The sequence below is a fragment of the Acanthochromis polyacanthus genome, chromosome 12 (assembly GCF_021347895.1).
Source record: "Acanthochromis polyacanthus isolate Apoly-LR-REF ecotype Palm Island chromosome 12, KAUST_Apoly_ChrSc, whole genome shotgun sequence".
Classification (NCBI taxonomy): domain Eukaryota; kingdom Metazoa; phylum Chordata; class Actinopteri; family Pomacentridae; genus Acanthochromis; species Acanthochromis polyacanthus.
In genome coordinates, this window is record NC_067124.1 from 665,684 (window position 1) to 683,629 (window position 17,946).

Consider the following 17,946-nt stretch of genomic DNA (forward strand, 5'->3'; position numbering starts at 1 on the left):
AATTCATTTCTTATTGGAAGAGATGCTTGAAGGTAAATTATTAATCATTTACTCATACTTCAACTTTTTGAACACAGTATGTCTGTATTCAGAAAAGTTGTTCCCAATGGAACGCAAAGCAAGAGGCTTAATTTAGATCCTATTAGACAAGTTCCACAATGATCCTAAGTTTTTTTTTTTCTTTTTTGTACGTGTATATGTTTTTTAAAATCTTGGAAAATGTAATAGATATGAAGAGTTCATTTGCAAAAACAGATAACTCTGTTTTGATAAATTGTCAGAAAACCTTATATTTTATTGTTTACTTGAGATAATATCAATCAAACTGAAGATTTGACTCAGTAAAATACATGACAAAATATAGAATAAATAAATTATTATTGTTATTATTATTATTATTATTATCTAAATTAAACAATAAAAAATGAGTTTTCTGAAAATGTATAAAACGGAGTTACCTGTTTTTGCAAATGAACTCTTCATATTTTTACAAATATTCTTATTTTATGCTATGGCATTTTCAGGCTCGAGCAGAAATTGTTTTAAATATTTAGTGATTTCAGATGGAATGACCCTCAGAGAGCTGAATGTGACTCATAGACTGTATATAAAAATAATCTTTATCTACAGTCTATGATGTGACTACATTACAGAGTGGTCAGTCTGAGCAGAGCCCTATCTCTAAAGCTCTGAGTCTGAGCTCACACCGCCCTCCTCTTTGACCAATCAGAGCCTTCATTCTCTCACGGAGGCTGACAGAGAGAAGGAGGAAAGAAGAGGTCTCACTCCGCCTCCATTCCGGGATACCACAGAGAGCAGACCTTGCTGTCCCACTTTAAACTAGCTTGTTAGTATTTCGACAAGATGAAAGAGGTTTTTCCACCGCAGTGTATTTACTACTGTAATGGCTCTTCAGGCTTTACCAAAAAGACCTAGTATTCACTGTGATGCACGAAACTCAACTGGATTTTTTGTAAAATGCAAACTAAATCCCGTTTTGTCTTGACGTGGTGCTACATCATCATTATACAAAGCAGTAGTGATTTTATTTTAAATGCCAGATTACCCCACTATCACGAGGCAGGTTTACGGAGAAGAATGACCTAACAGAGTAATTAATCCGAGCATGGATCAGGAGGTTAGTACCAGAATCGAGTCCACATTTTCTCCAACGAGTGATGCTGTTTTGCCTTCATAGACGATCTTTCCACTGATTCATTTTGCCCTTCCTGGTTTGTCACAACAACAGTGATGGCGGCGGCTGCACGGTTCTTTTCCAGGGGAGCAAACTTGAAACTTTCCCTCTCCGGCGTTGGCACCGGGGCTCAGAGCTCGTTTGGGGCCACGCTGTTAAAACTGTCACCGAACTGTAATTCCCGCACAAAAACACAACGAAGACATGCAACACACTTTACCTTCCAGCCTGACCCCGTCCCGACACAGTACGGTGAGTGGCTGCTAGCGGCTAGCGCTAGCTAAGTTTGTTTAACAGCCAAGAATAGTATAATAATATATAACATGAACGCTGGACGGTTTCACAGTTTAACAGAGAAAAGTTTTAGCAGGAGTGTCAACAATGTGTGGTTTAGTGACATAAAACGGATGCATTTGTTCGTTTTCTGTCCGGTTGTAAAGTATATTCATGAATGGTGAATGTCACCGTCAGTACAGCTCTGCACTCTAAAGAATAGTAATAATAATAATAATAATAAAGTGTCTAATCTATGTTTATTGTACTACAGAATAGTTCACTTACTCTGTTGGAAAAGTGTAAATGTACATATTCTTTGTCCTTTGAAGAAACTAGTATTGATGAACGTGTTAACTATTGTTCATGTCCAGAGTTTACCTGTTAGTCACGTTATCCTTCACTTTATCAGTTATCACTGATGTTGGACCACAGTTGGCTCAAAAGTAGTTTTGATGTCACAGAAATGATCTTATACGTCCATGTCATTTAAAGTGAACACAGCCAGTGATCACAGTGTTCTGCTGTGAAACTCAGGGTGTGATGCTGCACCAACATCCAGGTCAAGAACAGGAAGAAACGCACATTATGAGTTCAGTGAGGCTCTAAAAGTCAACCATCTATCCATCTTACTGACACGGGTCATTCCAGAGCTGGAGGACATGGGCTTCAAAGTTTTTGAAAAAGAAACCTCTTTTATAATTTTCTGCTCCACATTGATCAATAATAGGCATTGATTGTCTCATTTTTATTCCATGTTTCTGTGTTGTTGCTAACCCTACTCTGATCCATGCTAATGTGATCTTTTTCTCAGCAGTAGAAGCTAGATATTTAGCTAGCTGTTACTGCTGACCACTGATGGAAAACAGTCCAAAGAATGAGTCTGATCCTGATAATAGGAGGTAGAGAGAGACGTTCAATCAAGGCTGACAATGGATGAAAAGATGGAAAACAGAAGAGAGGACATAGCTTTGCTCTACACATTCTGTAGGAACACTGTTTATTGATGTTAATTTCAGTGTTTCATGTGATTCACTGTTTTATTCTTCTACCAGCTAATAAAGGTTCTGCTAACGGGGTTGTTGTGGGACACATATTCCATGCATAATAATTATTATTTAAAATATTATGTTGATTAAAAAAATGTTCCCACAATTGACAAGAATAATCCCAGAAAAATAGATTTTAACTTCATTGTAACTGTTTCATTACAGATTTAATTTGGCCATGGGGGGGTAGGACAAGAGAAAAAAACAGTATTTTAGGGAGAACTCCAGATTTATTTGGCGTTTTGAAAATTATTTTCAAACATTTTTTCTCCTAGTTTGTTTTTAGACTTGATCTCAGGACGTGTGTTAATGTTTTGTACATGAATTATTAGAAATTTGATGGTGGGACGTAAAAAGTGTTAAATCTAGTAACGCTGCTGAGATACAGCTGCATTACTTTATGTTTTGAATAATTAAACTAAGGGTTAAGAAGATTATCTGGTGGATTGCCAAACAAAGTAATCAGCACTGACTGAAATGAAAACACAACGTTATGAATACATTTGGTTGGTGTGGCTTTGCAGCACTAAAGAACCTTTGATTTAGCTTCATCACACAACAGAGGGACGTTTATATGACGTTAGATCAGTTTTTGCCCAGCAGTACATTTGACCAGGATGCTGCCGCTCATAACTAGCATTTTTAGTGGCTCCAGCAGAACAGCACAGAACTGAGAAATGACTGGTATTGTCTCTGTAACAAACGTCTCTGTCTTACTGGCTGAAGGCAGTACGTCTTTGCCAAGTTTGCCTTATGTAATTATTCTTCCTGGTGTAACCGGTATGGTGAGTTATATTCAGTGTATTGTTTGTCATCTCCAAATGCAGTGTGCACGCCAATACTTTAGTGTGTCTGTGTTCTCACAAGTGTTTTTTAATTAACTTTTGAAATGTGCTTTTAGGCCCTACCCAGAAGATGAACTTGTTCCAGTCGATCACAAGTGCCTTGGACAACACTCTGGCCGCTGATCCCACAGCAGGTAGGACGCTGAAGCAGGACATGGAGCTCAGCAGTCTGTGACACATCCTGGTAACAATCCTGTAATTTAAAACTGTGAATTGGACCATTCAAGCTACTGGTAAATGAAATGTGTGCGTTACATACGGTGTGCATTTCCACATTAGAGTGTCACTGCACATTTTTAGAACCTAAGCAGCACAGTGAAAAATCTGTCATATAAATCTCTGACACATCCCCATTCTAATGACCTCTGAGTGTACCTCCACACAACATATTTCTTCTAGCTGTTAATAGCGTGACGAGCTGTTACAGATGTCCGTGGATCCGGGAGTGAAGATAGAATTAATTTTTCTCACAGGCGTTGTCATGAAACACCGAATAATTTATGCCTGTCTGCAGTCGAACTGCCAGGAAACTGCCATGTATAAATGATCAATCCAAACCATGACTGGATTCAAAGGTATCTGGTCCTTCAATTAAAACTGTGAAGGGACAAGCCCAGTTCCATTAAACCAACTGTCACTGCCCAGGGGAACGTTAGCAAGAAGCATCTTAAAATGTGAACTTTTACTGAGTGTACTGTTGGAGGCTGGGTCAGGTTTAGATTAAATTAACAATTATGCTGCTGTTTTGTGTGAAATATTTCCTGTTGCACCATTTTGCACCTGTGATTGGTTTGTTTCCCATGGCAACAGTAGGCAGCTCATGTGTTCTGGTGTGTTTAAACCGACATGCAATGTAAAAAAAGTGTCAGTTAAACGTTTCTGAGACAGATACCTGAATTGATTAAAGCTGTGGTGGTCGGGATAGTCCTGGTGTAGTGAGGATCACCATAATAGATAGATGTAGAAATGTAGAGTGGGTGTAAACACTAGTGGAACCAGTGGGCCCCCTGCTCCACAGCTTACCCTTAAAAGGTCAGAAACGTTGCTTGATAACTTGCCAGGACTGTTGAGGTCCAGTCAGAGAGCTGTCAGCAGGACTAGCAGCATTTTACCCTCCAACAGCTCATTTTGTGATTTTTGCTTTCAGTCTTTCCTCTTCTGTTCTTGTCTGCTGAGGATCATGACCACTGACAGTTCTGTTGTTCGTCTGCAGTCATCTTTGGAGAAGACGTTGCTTTTGGTGGAGTCTTCCGATGCACAGTGGGTCTGAGAGACAAATACGGTAAGACGCTGATTTCCTCTTTAAATTACACTATTTTAAAGTCTCAGTTGCTAAATCTGCAAAGAACGTCGACAACCTGCTCTCCAGTGTGTGTGAGATGTAGTTTGGCCACTGGATGGTAGCAGAGCGCTGCAAAGACCCTCAGCAACCACATCCTGAAAGGTTATTTACTGCTCACTGTTCACCCAAAGGACCAGAAGGAGCCGTTTGTGCATCCAGTGTGAGACGGATGGACGGACAGAGGGAAATGCAGACAGACAGACGTTTTGAAGCGTCAGAGCAGGAAGCACAGGTGTAACTGATACCGTTTGGTATTAGGCAGCACTGACTGGGACAGTTGGATACAGGAGAGCCACTGTTGGTAAGACCTGTTGCATCCCTCTGACAGTGAACAGACCTCTGCTGCTTCTGTCAAGTCCACTTTTCACTGACAGTGACATTCAGAGTTTCTAGATAATGTAATGTTAAGGCTGTAGTTTTGTTATTTTTTATTTTAGTTTTTTTCCCTGCAGAGGGCATGGTACGGTGCCCCGGGAGCAGAAAGGACTAAGGGCCTCGCTCAGGGGCCCGACAGTGTCTGCATAGGCATGTGTGATAGGGTTCGTTTGTTCAGTGGTCAGACTGATGTTTTAGGGCCGTTGTATCAGTTTACATTAATCCTGTAATGAGTTTTTCCCACTATGGGATTAAGAGAGGCTCATTTTATCTTAATTAAGCTCTCAAAGGATATATGGGCAATAAATTAAACGGATCAGTAGCTGTAGCTGCACCTGCCATAGTAGAAAAATGGTAGGTGTTACTAATACCATAAAAGTAAACAGTGAGAGATCCAACATGCACAGGACCTAAAGCCTGGCAGACACTGTAGATTATGTTTCATGTTACGCCGACTAACTCTGCACATTTTAATCGACCACTAACCCTGAAACCTCTGTTCTCACGCTGCACTCAGACTGGCATTTAGTCGACTGGTCAGAAAATGCTAATTAACGTGCATTTCCATCCACGACTGTTTGCTAAATATGTTGAGAACCACCAGGTGGTGCTAACCCTGCAGGTGACTGCTGATAGTTATTCACTGCAGAAGAAGAGATCACTTCATTAAAAGAGCATCTATCAAACCTTAATTGAATGAAAACAGTCAGGAAAATGTGCCATCGATATTTGTTTAATTGATTTAAGGAGGGTTTAAGTCTTTTCACAGGTCTTCATGCATCTGATATTTCTGTCTGCTCTAAGTGTCTTTACCCTCAGTGACTTTTAGCAGACAGCTCACATCTTTGGTTTATGTATTCATAGATGGATGGATGGATGGATCATTTATTGTCACATTCCTATACAACTAAATTTCATCTGACAGCTGTCTGTGTCACAGGGCATATAAAGTAATATAAACAATAGACATAAATATACAGCACCATTCAACACTTTGGACACACCTTCTCATTCAGTGTTTTTTATTTAGTTATTTTCTAGATTGTAGATTAAAATTGAAGACCTCAACACTGTAACAGAATACATCTGGATTTATGTAGTAAACTAAAAGATCTTCAGTATTAATCTGCAGTATAGAAAATCATACAAATAGATAATAAGTATTGAATGAGAAGATGTGTGCAACCCTTTATCTGGAAGTGTGCATAATAAATAACAAAAAGGAATAAAAACACTAAACGAAATAAATGGACAGGAGTTCATTTAGTCTGTTAAAGTTGCGTTTTGCTTTTATCTATACATGAATTACCAAAATTACACCGTTTGTCAAAACCATAAACTGTAAATAGACTGAGACTTGTCAGATCTGTGGTGTTCACCTTCTTTTGGGAAAACGGCTTGAATCTAAAATCCTGATTTTTCATTCATTTCATAACTTATAACAGTAAAAGGTAGTAGTAATGAGGTTCTGTAGAGGAACAACCGCCAGCAGCCATGATAACAAACTATTCTGCTGGACTGGGTTGGACTGCAGGAAGTGTACACAGTGCAGATAGGGGCGGACGTATGGAAACCACTTATTATAGAAAAACGTCTGTAGGATATCGAGACAATATTTTTTTTCAGTATCGTGATGCCAGCTGGGGGAATGAGCAGCCTTGGAGGAGTACTGCGCTCTCTGAGTGCTTTTCTAGTTTCTTTTTATTTGAACGACTGTTTTTCAGTTCTGTGTACTTCCAGCTCTGACTGTTCTGTTTCCATAGAGGTGTATGTCTTTATACTGCAGTGAAAAATACCTGCAGTGAGTAGAAAGTGTTTGGGGTTCAGAGAGATAAAAGCAGCTGGTAGCTCCAGTGTGACTGTATGTTTGACATTCATCTGTTTACAGGCAGAAATATGTAATGACATGGCAGCAGCTTCCACCGCTTTACACAGATCATCACATATGGAGACTCAGCTCAGTTGTTTTTTCTCTTATTGTGGTTTAAAATAATGATCTTTTCTTGTTTGTGTTTATTCTGTGTGTTTTTAATAAGCTGAGGTCTTAAATCCATTCCACCGTGGCTGGCTTTGCCTTTTGTTTTCATTGACGTCAGAAGTGTTGACCTTTGGAAAGGGATCATTATTTTCCATCTCATCCTTGTGTACAGTGATGAGTGCAAAGCTGTTTTTATCCCTCTCACCACTGAAAGGGTTTGTGCACACCTCTGCCACCCGCAGCCGTCACACAGAACAGAGGCTGATGCAGATGTAAGGATGGCTTTTTACCACACGGATGCATTCACTTCTGACACTCAGCTCTCCTCCGCTTCCCTGAAAACAACGGCGTGCTCTGACTGCTCCCACTAGCGCTCCCTCTCACTGATGGCTTTAGTCTTTTGCTGAAGGCAGTCACAGTGTCAGACAGCTGGCTGTAAAATAACATGTTGTCTGTTTAAAACGGCATTCTAGACTCATGAACCACGGAGGCCCAAACATCTACAGGGCTGACTTATTTTCACATGGCTTTGTTGGACTTTTTCTGTCATTAGTTGATTTACTGCTGATTGCTTTGATGACACACAGAAGCTCACACACGTTATTTACTGTCACTTTCTCCTGAAGCTGCATAGTTGAGGCTGGCTACAGTCTGAGCTGCAAGGCACTACGTTTTGATCGCTTAATTGTTCATTCCTCCAGAGGTTTGTGGTGCCGTGGTTGCTAATTGAACTTTTTGAGCATGGAGGGCACATGAGGGCAAAGTTTCACTGCTGAGAAGCACAACAGAAAAAGAACACACAAAGATGAGAGCAGAAATAACGTTCTTAGCCCAGATTTAGAGTCCCACTGCTGCGGCTCTTTTTCAGATTATAGGGTGGAGAATGGGACGTAGTTTTTCTGGTGTTCTTACTCCGTGGGGGTTGTGTGTTCATCACAGGCCTGAGGAGGAGGCACCGGTTTGTCACTGGGTTTCTTTTAGAACCACATGGCAGTGTAACACAGAGCATTGTTTGGAGTCTGATCGGTCACCAGAGTGAGAAGAGACAGAAAACACTTCTATTTCCCACCATCGTGTTCACTCATCCCCAGTAAATGATTCTATTCTCTGGACTGTTACACAGACCCAGCAGGAATGGTGCCTTCACACCTAAAGTCTTTTTTAGCATTCTGATCCTTTTTTGTTCCCTTCCTAACTCGGCCTTGGCTTCTACTTTATCCTCAGGTAAGGACAGAGTCTTCAACACTCCTCTTTGTGAGCAGGGGATTGTGGGATTTGGGATCGGTGTGGCTGTCACTGGTGCCACAGCCGTCGCTGAGATCCAGTTTGCTGACTACATCTATCCTGCGTTTGACCAGGTGAGGCTTCAGAATAATGTAAACTAATGAGGAGTTAGCTCAAGGCCAGACTGATCCTCAGCACATTTAGCACCAGAGGATGGAGTTCTGCAGATCAGAGTCATTACAATGTGCTACTTTGTGTCTCTGTAAAGCGCTCATATTCATCTTGGGCGGGATGCAGCAGTGATGCCCCATGAAACAGTGATGGGAGACTGGTTTTGGTTGAAAGTTTGCACACTGGGAGCCACTGAGACGTCCATGCAGGCCCGCCTTATTGTTCAATACAAATTTACCATTTTCAGGTTGTAGTTTGCATCACTGAAGACATGATGAGAACTGTATGGAAAAAATCCAGTCATGTTGCTCACTAATCAAAGTAGAAATAAGAAAAAACAGCAAACAAATGGAAACATCTATGGTAGAACAGCTCTGCCAAGCGGCCTAACTGAACTCCACCGGTACTCTGCTATGAATGTTTTCTTTAACTAGCAGAGATGAGCGTTCGTAGCAAAACATCCAAAACTCAGCAAGGCCTCAAAGAAGGGAAACGATGCTCTCTACCTTGCTTTTCAGACTGACCTTCTGCCTCGTTTGAATAGCATATTCCTTTTAGCTGACCTTGACTGTCTATTGTTTCCTACTCTGAAACCTAGCTCTGAACAATCAGCTGAACAGAAGAAGCCTTTTTACAGCCTCCTCTTCGGTCCTTTTCTGAGGAAGATTAATGTGACGTTAAGCAGAGCAGTGCTGCTCTTTTACATGCATACATGTTGGCACTAGTGTCATTCAGTGTGTTCTCGCTCCACAAGATAAATGAGAGTCCCCGCTGCTCTGTCAAGGCAGCATAAAACACAGTATGTCATCATGGAGCGTGTTTCTACGAGCCTCCTGTTGCGATGCAGAGGAACAGTAGATGAGCTCTGGTTCTGGACCGTGAGTGGGATCCCTCTCTCCTCCTGTGCTCTCACTTAAAATGATGCAGTCCAAGCTGACCTTAGAGGGACATAAAACCTGAGTTAACAGGCCACCTGAGTTTCAGTGAGGAAAAGCTGGGACACTTTTTTGGAGGAAGCTCAGTATCAGAAACTTTAGACGTAACAGAAACTAGAGATGTGGAGGTGATGGTGCTCGTTAAAACTGAAGTACCTTTTTAACGTCTTTAAGGGGAATAGCAGAGAGAAGGACTGTTTTATTCACCAAAACCAAAGAAAGATCCTCTTTTTCAGGATATTTTAGTTCAGTAGTTTCACTTCTAATTGAATAACAATGTCTTGATGTCTTTGCTGCGCCGTCTCGCGTGTCCCACAAACACCTGTGAAGTTCTGTCTTTGTCTAACTTCTGACGGTCTGCTTTCATGTTAACCTGAACCTTCTTGATGTCTTTTCAGATAGTCAATGAAGCTGCCAAGTACCGCTACCGTTCTGGTAACCTGTTTGACTGTGGAAGCCTCACCATTCGGGCTCCGTGGGGGTGTGTCGGCCACGGATCTCTTTACCACTCTCAAAGCCCCGAGGCCTTTTTCGCCCACTGCCCTGGTATCAAGGTCAGCCCTGCCGTTCGTTACAGACACCGATGCGTATTTGTTTCCTTCATGTTTTGTTCTTCTGTTCGCTCAGTGCTGAAATACCTTTTCTTCAGAAGATGATGACATAAGTCAGAGAGGACTTCAGGATTTGTCACAGTCTGTCATCTCAAACTTTGTCAGCCATCTGTCATTTTAAATGTCATAATCTGAAACCCTGGTGTTGGACTTCCTCGCACAAGCTGGAGATGCGACAGGCCGCCATTCTTAGTGAAGGCTTTCTGGAAGTAAGGTCCTGCTGCCACACAGCACAGCAAAGACTCCAGAGTGAAGACAAATTCACCTTTCTGTCCTCTGACTACCAGTCACACTTATTATAATGGCGGTTATGGCTCAGTGGGTAGAGTGGCCGTCTTGTAACTGGAAGGTTGCCGGTTCGATCCTCGGCCCGTCGTGCTCATGTCGAGGTGTCCCTGAACAAGACACCTAACCCCTAACTGCTCCTGATGGGTCGTGGTTAGCGCCTTGCATAGCAGCTTCCACCATCAGTGCGTGAATGTGATGTATCATGTAAAGCTTTGGATAAAAGCGCTTTATAAATACAACCACTTACCATGATGAAAATGGAAGCACAGCTGTTTTTCTTTCCCAGTTCAACTAAAAGAAAATGGTTTACCAAAATGGAGGAAAGGCAGGTCATTTGGTCAGCATCTCTGCTGTTCAGTGTGAAGTAACTAAGACCTTTAGAGACTTGAATATAAACAGAATAATTTACCAGTGGAGGGCCACAAAATACAGTTTAATCATAAACATTTAGATGATTAACAGTAAGCCTGTGAGTCTGTGTGTGAACATGGTCTGATGATCAAATTATTAACTCACTGATCATTAGGATGGACATTTTAAATAGTGGAGGACATCTAAGCTCCAGCTAACAGCTCTGCTATCGGTACTGAGATGAACGTTGTGCTGCACATTCTGTCTCATGTCTGTAAGACGTGTTTGTTTCTGATGTGTTCATACATTCAGCTGAATATCAGAGTATTATCTGAGCACGATTTAGTGATTTGAAACCCTGTCTTACTTTATCTTCACTGTTTCTCTGACTGAATGTTGGTGTTGGAGGTTAAGAAGTCCTTCAACTGTTTTCTTTGCTGTTAAAGAATCACACGGTAACAGTACGGTCCAGGTCCTGCATTAATTTATACTCAGAAGTGAAAGGTTTTAGCAGGACAATGTGCTGACATTTACCTGATATCTGTTCAGGTTGGAGCTTTTATTTCTGATATAATGCTGGACATTGTCAAGAAACGGATGGCATAATATTTTATTTTGTGAGTTATTCCCATCGACACATTAGTGTTTATCTAAGTTCTTATCTACATACAGCTGGTACAGAAAGTATTCAGACCCCTTGAAATTTTTCACTCTGTGTCATTGCAGCCATTTGCCAAAATGAAAAAGTTCATTTTATTTCTCATTAATGTACACTCAGCACCCCATCTTGACAGAAAAAACAGAAATGTAGACATTTTTTCAAATGTATTAAAAAAGACAAACTGAAATATCACATGTTCAGAAGTATTCAGACCCTGTGCTCAGACATTCATATTTAACTCACATGCTGTACATTTCTTCTGATCCTCCTGATATGGTTCTGCTTCTTTATTGGAGTCCAGCTGTGTTTAATTAAACTGATTGGACTTGATTAGGAAAGACACACACCTGTCTATATAAGACCTTACAGCTCACAGTGCATGTCAGAGCAAATGAGAATCATGAGGTGGAAGGAACTGCCCAAGGAGCTCAGAGACAGAATTGTGGCAAAGCACAGATCTGGACAAGGTTACAAAAGAATTTCTGCAGCACTCAAGGTACCTCAGAGCACAGTGGCCTCCATAATCCTCACATGGAAGAAGTTTGGGACGACCACAACTCTTCCTAGACCTGGCCATCCAGCCAAACTGAGCAATGGTGGGAGAAGAGCCTTGGTGAGAGAGGTAAAGAAGAACCCAAAGATCACTGTGGCTGAGCTCCAGAGATGCAGTCAGGAGATAGGAGAAAGTTCCACAAAGTCAACTATCACTGCAGCCCTCCACCAGTCGGGGCTTTATGGCAGAGTGGCCCGACGGAAGCCTCTCCTCAGTGCAAGACACATGAAAGCCTCATAGAGTTTGAAAAAACACATGAAGGACTCCCAGACTATGAGAAATAAGATTCTCTGGTCTGATGAGACCAAGATTGAACTTTTTGGTGTTATTTCTAAGCGGTGTGGAGAAAAGCAGGCACTGCTCATCACCTGCCCAATACAATCCCTACAGTGAAACATGGTGGTGGAGCATCATGCTGTGGGGGGGTGTTTTTCAGCTGCAGGGACAGGACGACTGGTTGCAATTGAAGGAAGGATGAATGCAGCCAAGTACAGAGATATCCTGGAGGAAAACCTCTTCCAGAGTGCTCAGGACCTCAGACTGGGCCGAAGGTTCACCTTTCAACAGGACAATGACCCTAAGCACACAGCTAAAATAACAAAGGAGTGGCTTCACAACAACTCTGTGACCGTTCTTGACTGGCCCAGCCAGAGCCCTGACCTAAACCCAGTTGAGCATCTCTGGAGAGACCTCAGAATGTCTGTCCACCAACGTTCACCATCCAACCTGACAGAACTGGAGAGGATCTGGAAGGAAGAATGGCAGAGGATCCCCAAATCCAGGTGTGAAAAACTTGTTGCGTCATTCCCAAGAAGACTCATGGCTGTACTAGCTGAAAAGGAGCTTCTACTAAATACTGAGCACAGGGTCTGAATACTTCTGACCATGTGATAGTTCAGTTTTTCTTTTTAATAAATTCTACATTTTTCTGTTGTTTTTTTTTGTCAAGATGGGGTGCTGAGTGTACATTAATGAGAAATAAAATGAACTTTTTTGATTTTGGCAAATGGCTGCTAACCTTGCCAGCAAGTTGATTTCTCGCGATATTTGTGAGTTCACAAATCTCTCAAGAAACCATCTTGCTCCGCTCCCACATTCACTGTTCGTACGGAGCCAAGTTGGCACGGGCCAATCACGCAGCAGTATTCGTGTGTGGGGCGGGATATCCGGGTGTGAAGACGACACCAAGCGTCAGTAGATCAAAACAAACACGGCAACGGAGGACAACGATCGTGTAGATGCTGCTGTTAAGTCAGTTTTAGCTGAATCTCCTATCGCTTCTTTGAAGGAAGAACAACGAGAGGCTCTTTGCACATTTCTGGATGGTAAAGATGTTTGTGCTTTTTTACCTACGGGTTTTGGTCAGAGTTTAATCTACCAATTGGCTCCGCTCGTTGTGAAGATCCCGCGATTGGCTAAAAACAAACCTGTCAGAGGCGGGACATACTGTTGCATTGTCCAATCCGTGCCTCTTTCCTCAGAACGGATTTACATGGAGCGGTCCCAGATTGATATTGTGGAGTACTATCAAGTACTACACAATTATTAATCTGGCTATTGCCAGGTTAAAATGCTGCAATGACAGAGTGAAAAATCGATAAGCAGTATTGATTATTATTAAAGTAGTTGTACCTTTAAAACGTTAACGATCCTCCCACCCTTAGAAGTATGAGCCAGACTTAGGTATGCTCTGAACCGATAGCGTTACTGGGGTAGAATCAACAGCATGTGCTCAAAGTACACAAGTCCACGTTCAAATGTCAGACTATCATCCCTCCCTGCTCTTTGTTTGTTTAACTGAGCATACATGGAAGTTTCTCATATGCCTCAGACTGAGCAGGACTGAACAGTTTACAGCTACAGTCCATCCACTGAGAGCAATAAACATGTTGTCTCTCTGCAAAGGTCAGACTGATAAATGCTAATCTTTGTGCATAATATCAGCACCGTTTGCTCATCCGAGGGTCACACATCCTGACAGGTTTGATTCAGCTCATCCAGAGTTACACCTGGATTTACACTAAAATACCAGTTTCTTATCAAACATCTGGAGCTGTTTCAATGCTAAAAAATCAAAGGGATGATATGTGTAACTGCAGTGTGGTTTCTAGTCGTGTTTGTAGGTTTTGCATCCCTTTAGTCCACTGTGCTGATTGATACTGATTTTTAAATTCAACCATGAATCTACTTCAGACAACGTTGGCCTGTTTGATGATGTTTCTGACTTCCTTCCAGTCAGCATTAGCTTTGATACGAGAAGTGAACCAAATAATGAGTGTTTGTAGAGTTGTGTATCCATCAGAATTCAGCTGACTGCTTGTCCTAACGCCTCTGTTCCTCAGGTTGTAATCCCTCGTGGTCCGGTTCAGGCCAAAGGGCTGCTCCTCTCCTGCATCGCTGACAAGAACCCGTGCATTTTCTTTGAACCCAAGATTCTGTACAGAGCAGCAGGTAAGCCACTTAGTGTGTAAATATGAGGGCCTGGTTTATTTCTGTGTATCGTCTCCCCTGATTGTTAGAAGTGTGAGACAAGACAAACAATATGCCTGACTGCAAACACTGAGTGAGATCAGCAGGACCACAGGTGTGAAGCAGACCGTCTAAATGGACTGTGAAGTGTTGACAGTGCTGAGCTGAATCCTCTCCTCCGTTCTGGTGTTGGTGAACATCAGCGTCTAGAGTGGATAAACCTAAGGCCCACGTTTCTGTGGGCAGACTGCTGTGAAAAAAGGTGTCCAGCAATGTAAGCACAAACTCTCAGCAGTTCTTAGTCACTGTTACAAAACAATGCTGGCTTAGTTACATGATGATAATTAGATATCCATGACTTTAGACAGCAGTGGAGGCTCGTTATTATAGTAAAATACACAACCGGACGAGATCGCTACCACCGTCCTGAAAGAAAAGTCTGAGAATGTTTTTGGTTCCTGGCTTAGATAGGAGCCAGATGAGACTGTGAAACGTGTCTGCAGACTGTCTGTTATGGAGTAGTTTCTACAGAGGGAGATAGAGATAGTTAAGACAAAGGATGATGGTCAGAGAGTCAGACTTCTGCTTTATAGGTCTGTTATTAGACTGTATTACATGATATGTCTGCTTCCATTGTTACTAAACACCATGTATAGAATATAAACATAAAAGCTCGTTTTCATCATTGTTATTGTCTGTTTTCCTCTCAGCTGGAGCCTTACACTCTAGACGTCATGGCTGTACAGTACGTAGCGGCTGTGAAAGAGCGGTCTGTTGGGATGTTGTGTTAGCTTTGAGTTTCAGACTGATGTGGTTCAACCAAGCAGCTGAGAGCAGGTGTCTGAGTGTCTCTGCTGTGTTATCGTTTGTTTGTTTTCAGCCGAGATTATTAAGCCTCAGGGAGCGATGAGACAGAACATCAGTAACATACCGTATGCAAGAGAGAAACCGTTCAGTGTGTCATTTACTGCATCAATTCCTGGTGGAATAACGCCACATATAATAAGTTTTTATGAGAGGGGCAATAAGGTACTGGTTAATCTGTCAAGTGAAAGTAACAGTTCAGACAGCTGGTTGTGTCAGCTTCAAATGAGCACTTCACTGTTTGGTTCCACATTCAGTGATAAACAGTCACGTGTGTGTGTGTTAGGCTGTTTTAGACAGAGCTTCACATTGTAGTTGTGCAGCTTTGGACAGACATGCTAACACTGCTACAGACAGGACAGGCTACAGGTCACCTCCAAAGGGAGAGCAGCTCCCAATTTAGCTGTTTTTGTGAAATACTTGTGCTTGTGTTGAGTTTCTCTGTGTGGAATTAGGTTTCAGCTTTTCTGTGGCTATCATGAATTGTAGGCAAAAGATTTGTGTGTCTTTCTGTCAGCACTTGTACCATGTTCAAGGTGAAATGGATATCTTACCAGGTCCAAACTAGACTGCCCTCATGACTCTGACAGAAAGGTGAGTGGGTGCTCATTCAGGCTGGAGACCACACTTAGAATTGCTGTCTGAACAAAGCACTCATCTGCTTCACACTAAGGGTTCATGGTAACGTGTCAGGAGTTATTTTGATTTGTAAAGGGCCAGAGTGAAGCCCCTCATGTTCCATGTGCCTCTAATGATCTCTGCCTGGATCATGAAGTCATGTTTTAATTGCACTGGGCCTCTTCTTTCTCCAGCAGCAGAGGATGAAAACCACACGTTTGTCCCATCGAGGCCCTGCTATGATGTGGGGCCTGAGATTCCACTTAATAAGCCGTAACCTATTTTTCATAATTCAATTTTAACATTCTGAAAAATGCTATTATTCTGCTCAATTGGCCAATTTTCTGTCTCGTCTGGAAGCCTAAACCAGGAGCTGCACATGATTCACCAGAGCACTTGATGTTGTTTTAACATAGCGAGTCGTCAGAATGGGCAATTTTTCTTTCCTTTACGGCTTCTCTGAGGCTCGAAAGGATCATGGAAGCCATTCAAGGTTTCCAGAAAGGTCTCAAACGCAGCGTCTCCCCAGAGGATAATTACTCTGCCTAATTGTAATTTTGACTTTATGCGTTGCCTTGTAGGAATGCTTTTAGTAGTTCAGCTCCTCCAAAATCCACTCACTTTAAGATTCTGTACTCTACAAATGCTAGAGCCAAAGCCATAATGGTGCAGGAGATTCAAAGACAGTTAAATAATACATTTTGAGATTATATGTTGTGCCTGTGCAGTATAAATATTGCTAATAAGCTGCTTGCTTGAAAGTGATGGCAGTTTGAGTTTATGATAAGATTTGCTTTATAATAAGTTCCATGACTTTGCTGATGTTTTCCAAGACATTAATAACTATTATTCAGACCATATACTTACATGCACTTTGTCTTGGATCTCAGTTGAAAGCCGATGGCTGTGAGGCCCCCTTCTTGGACTAATATTTCAGTTATGCAGCCCCGTCCCACTAATGTTTTGTTGTCAGGATTAATCACAGTTGTTGGCCTGTAGCTGGCTAAAAAGTGCATTAGATCATGCATTAGATTGTGCTGATAAAAGCACACTGCCTCTGGTGGGAGATGAGGTTCTGGAAAAAGCATGAAGCAGATCAAATGTTCTTGAGTAAGAACTGTGCTTCTACACGGTCTGTTATTTCACCAGTTTGTCATCTAGTCTGTCATTTAAAGCTACGGTCAGTTTGGGCTCTGGACATTTTACGTGAAAGAGTGAAATGGTGAATGAATGCGGTCAGGATCGACCCTGATTTATTTAGCATGTAATGAATGTGTGTTTCCTCAGTGGAGGAGGTTCCAGAGGAGCCCTACACCATCCCACTGTCACAGGCCGAGATCCTACAGGAGGGCAGTGACGTCACTCTGGTTGCCTGGGGGACACAGGTAGGAGATTCTGTGCAGGTTTAGCTTGTTCTCTGTCTTTGGCTCATTTCCTATGGCCACGGGAAGAAAGGTGCCATGTCTCCTCTCCATTTAAAGCCACAGAGGCCAGCAGTGGATTAACATTAAATCTATCACAAGCCCCCTCTGTCCCAGCAAGGTCTCTCAGCCTGACGTCTCCACAGCATCAAGGCTGTTCTCGGCTCTGTGTGTGAACACTACAGGCCTGCTGCACACTTTCCATTGTTTCCCTTCTTCTCATCGCAGAGAGTTTGTTTTCTGCAGCTTGGTATAACGGGGCGTGTGGCTCACTAGGAGTCATCCCCCACTTCCATTGAATCCGGCCACTTTCCAGGCTTATCCAGGACTGAATGTACCTGCTGCATGGTGGGGGGGCTTCAGGCCATTAAAGGAAAGCATCTCCATCAAAGCCACTATTATTGTTGAAGGGTGGACAGAGAAGGAAGAGGATCCAGCAGAGTAGTGGAAAGCATGGCCCTCCTTTCTGAAGTGACATTGGTTTTTTTCCACCTCATTACTGCCTGTGCAGATGAGAGCAGAGAAAACAACGTGCACAGAGTGGAGTCGAGGGAGCAGCAAGTTTCTGATCATTCTGACAAGGAAGTCCTTCTCTCAGTTAATTTTGTCTTCTTCAGATAGATTACCTTTGTCTGCTACAAATAATGCAAGGACAGCGTAATAAGATAAGCGACGCCAGCAGTTATTGTGCTCATTTATTGGAGTAAAGCCAGTGCCTTCATC

The 17,946-nt window shown here is 42.2% G+C and overlaps 1 protein-coding gene across 1 annotated transcript in view; it reads left to right on the forward strand.

Annotated features, from left to right (window-relative positions):
- Positions 1–1,213: 1,213 nt before the first annotated feature.
- Positions 1,214–17,946, forward strand: part of bckdhb (branched chain keto acid dehydrogenase E1 subunit beta) — a 61,122-nt gene continuing 44,389 nt past the window's right edge. The window contains exons 1-7 of the mRNA XM_022208989.2: positions 1,214–1,447; positions 3,419–3,496; positions 4,576–4,644; positions 8,282–8,415; positions 9,786–9,941; positions 14,194–14,302; positions 17,090–17,187. Of these exons, the coding sequence (XP_022064681.1) occupies positions 1,252–1,447; positions 3,419–3,496; positions 4,576–4,644; positions 8,282–8,415; positions 9,786–9,941; positions 14,194–14,302; positions 17,090–17,187 (840 nt within the window). The 5' untranslated portion in view covers positions 1,214–1,251. The remainder of the gene's footprint in view (positions 1,448–3,418; positions 3,497–4,575; positions 4,645–8,281; positions 8,416–9,785; positions 9,942–14,193; positions 14,303–17,089; positions 17,188–17,946) is intronic.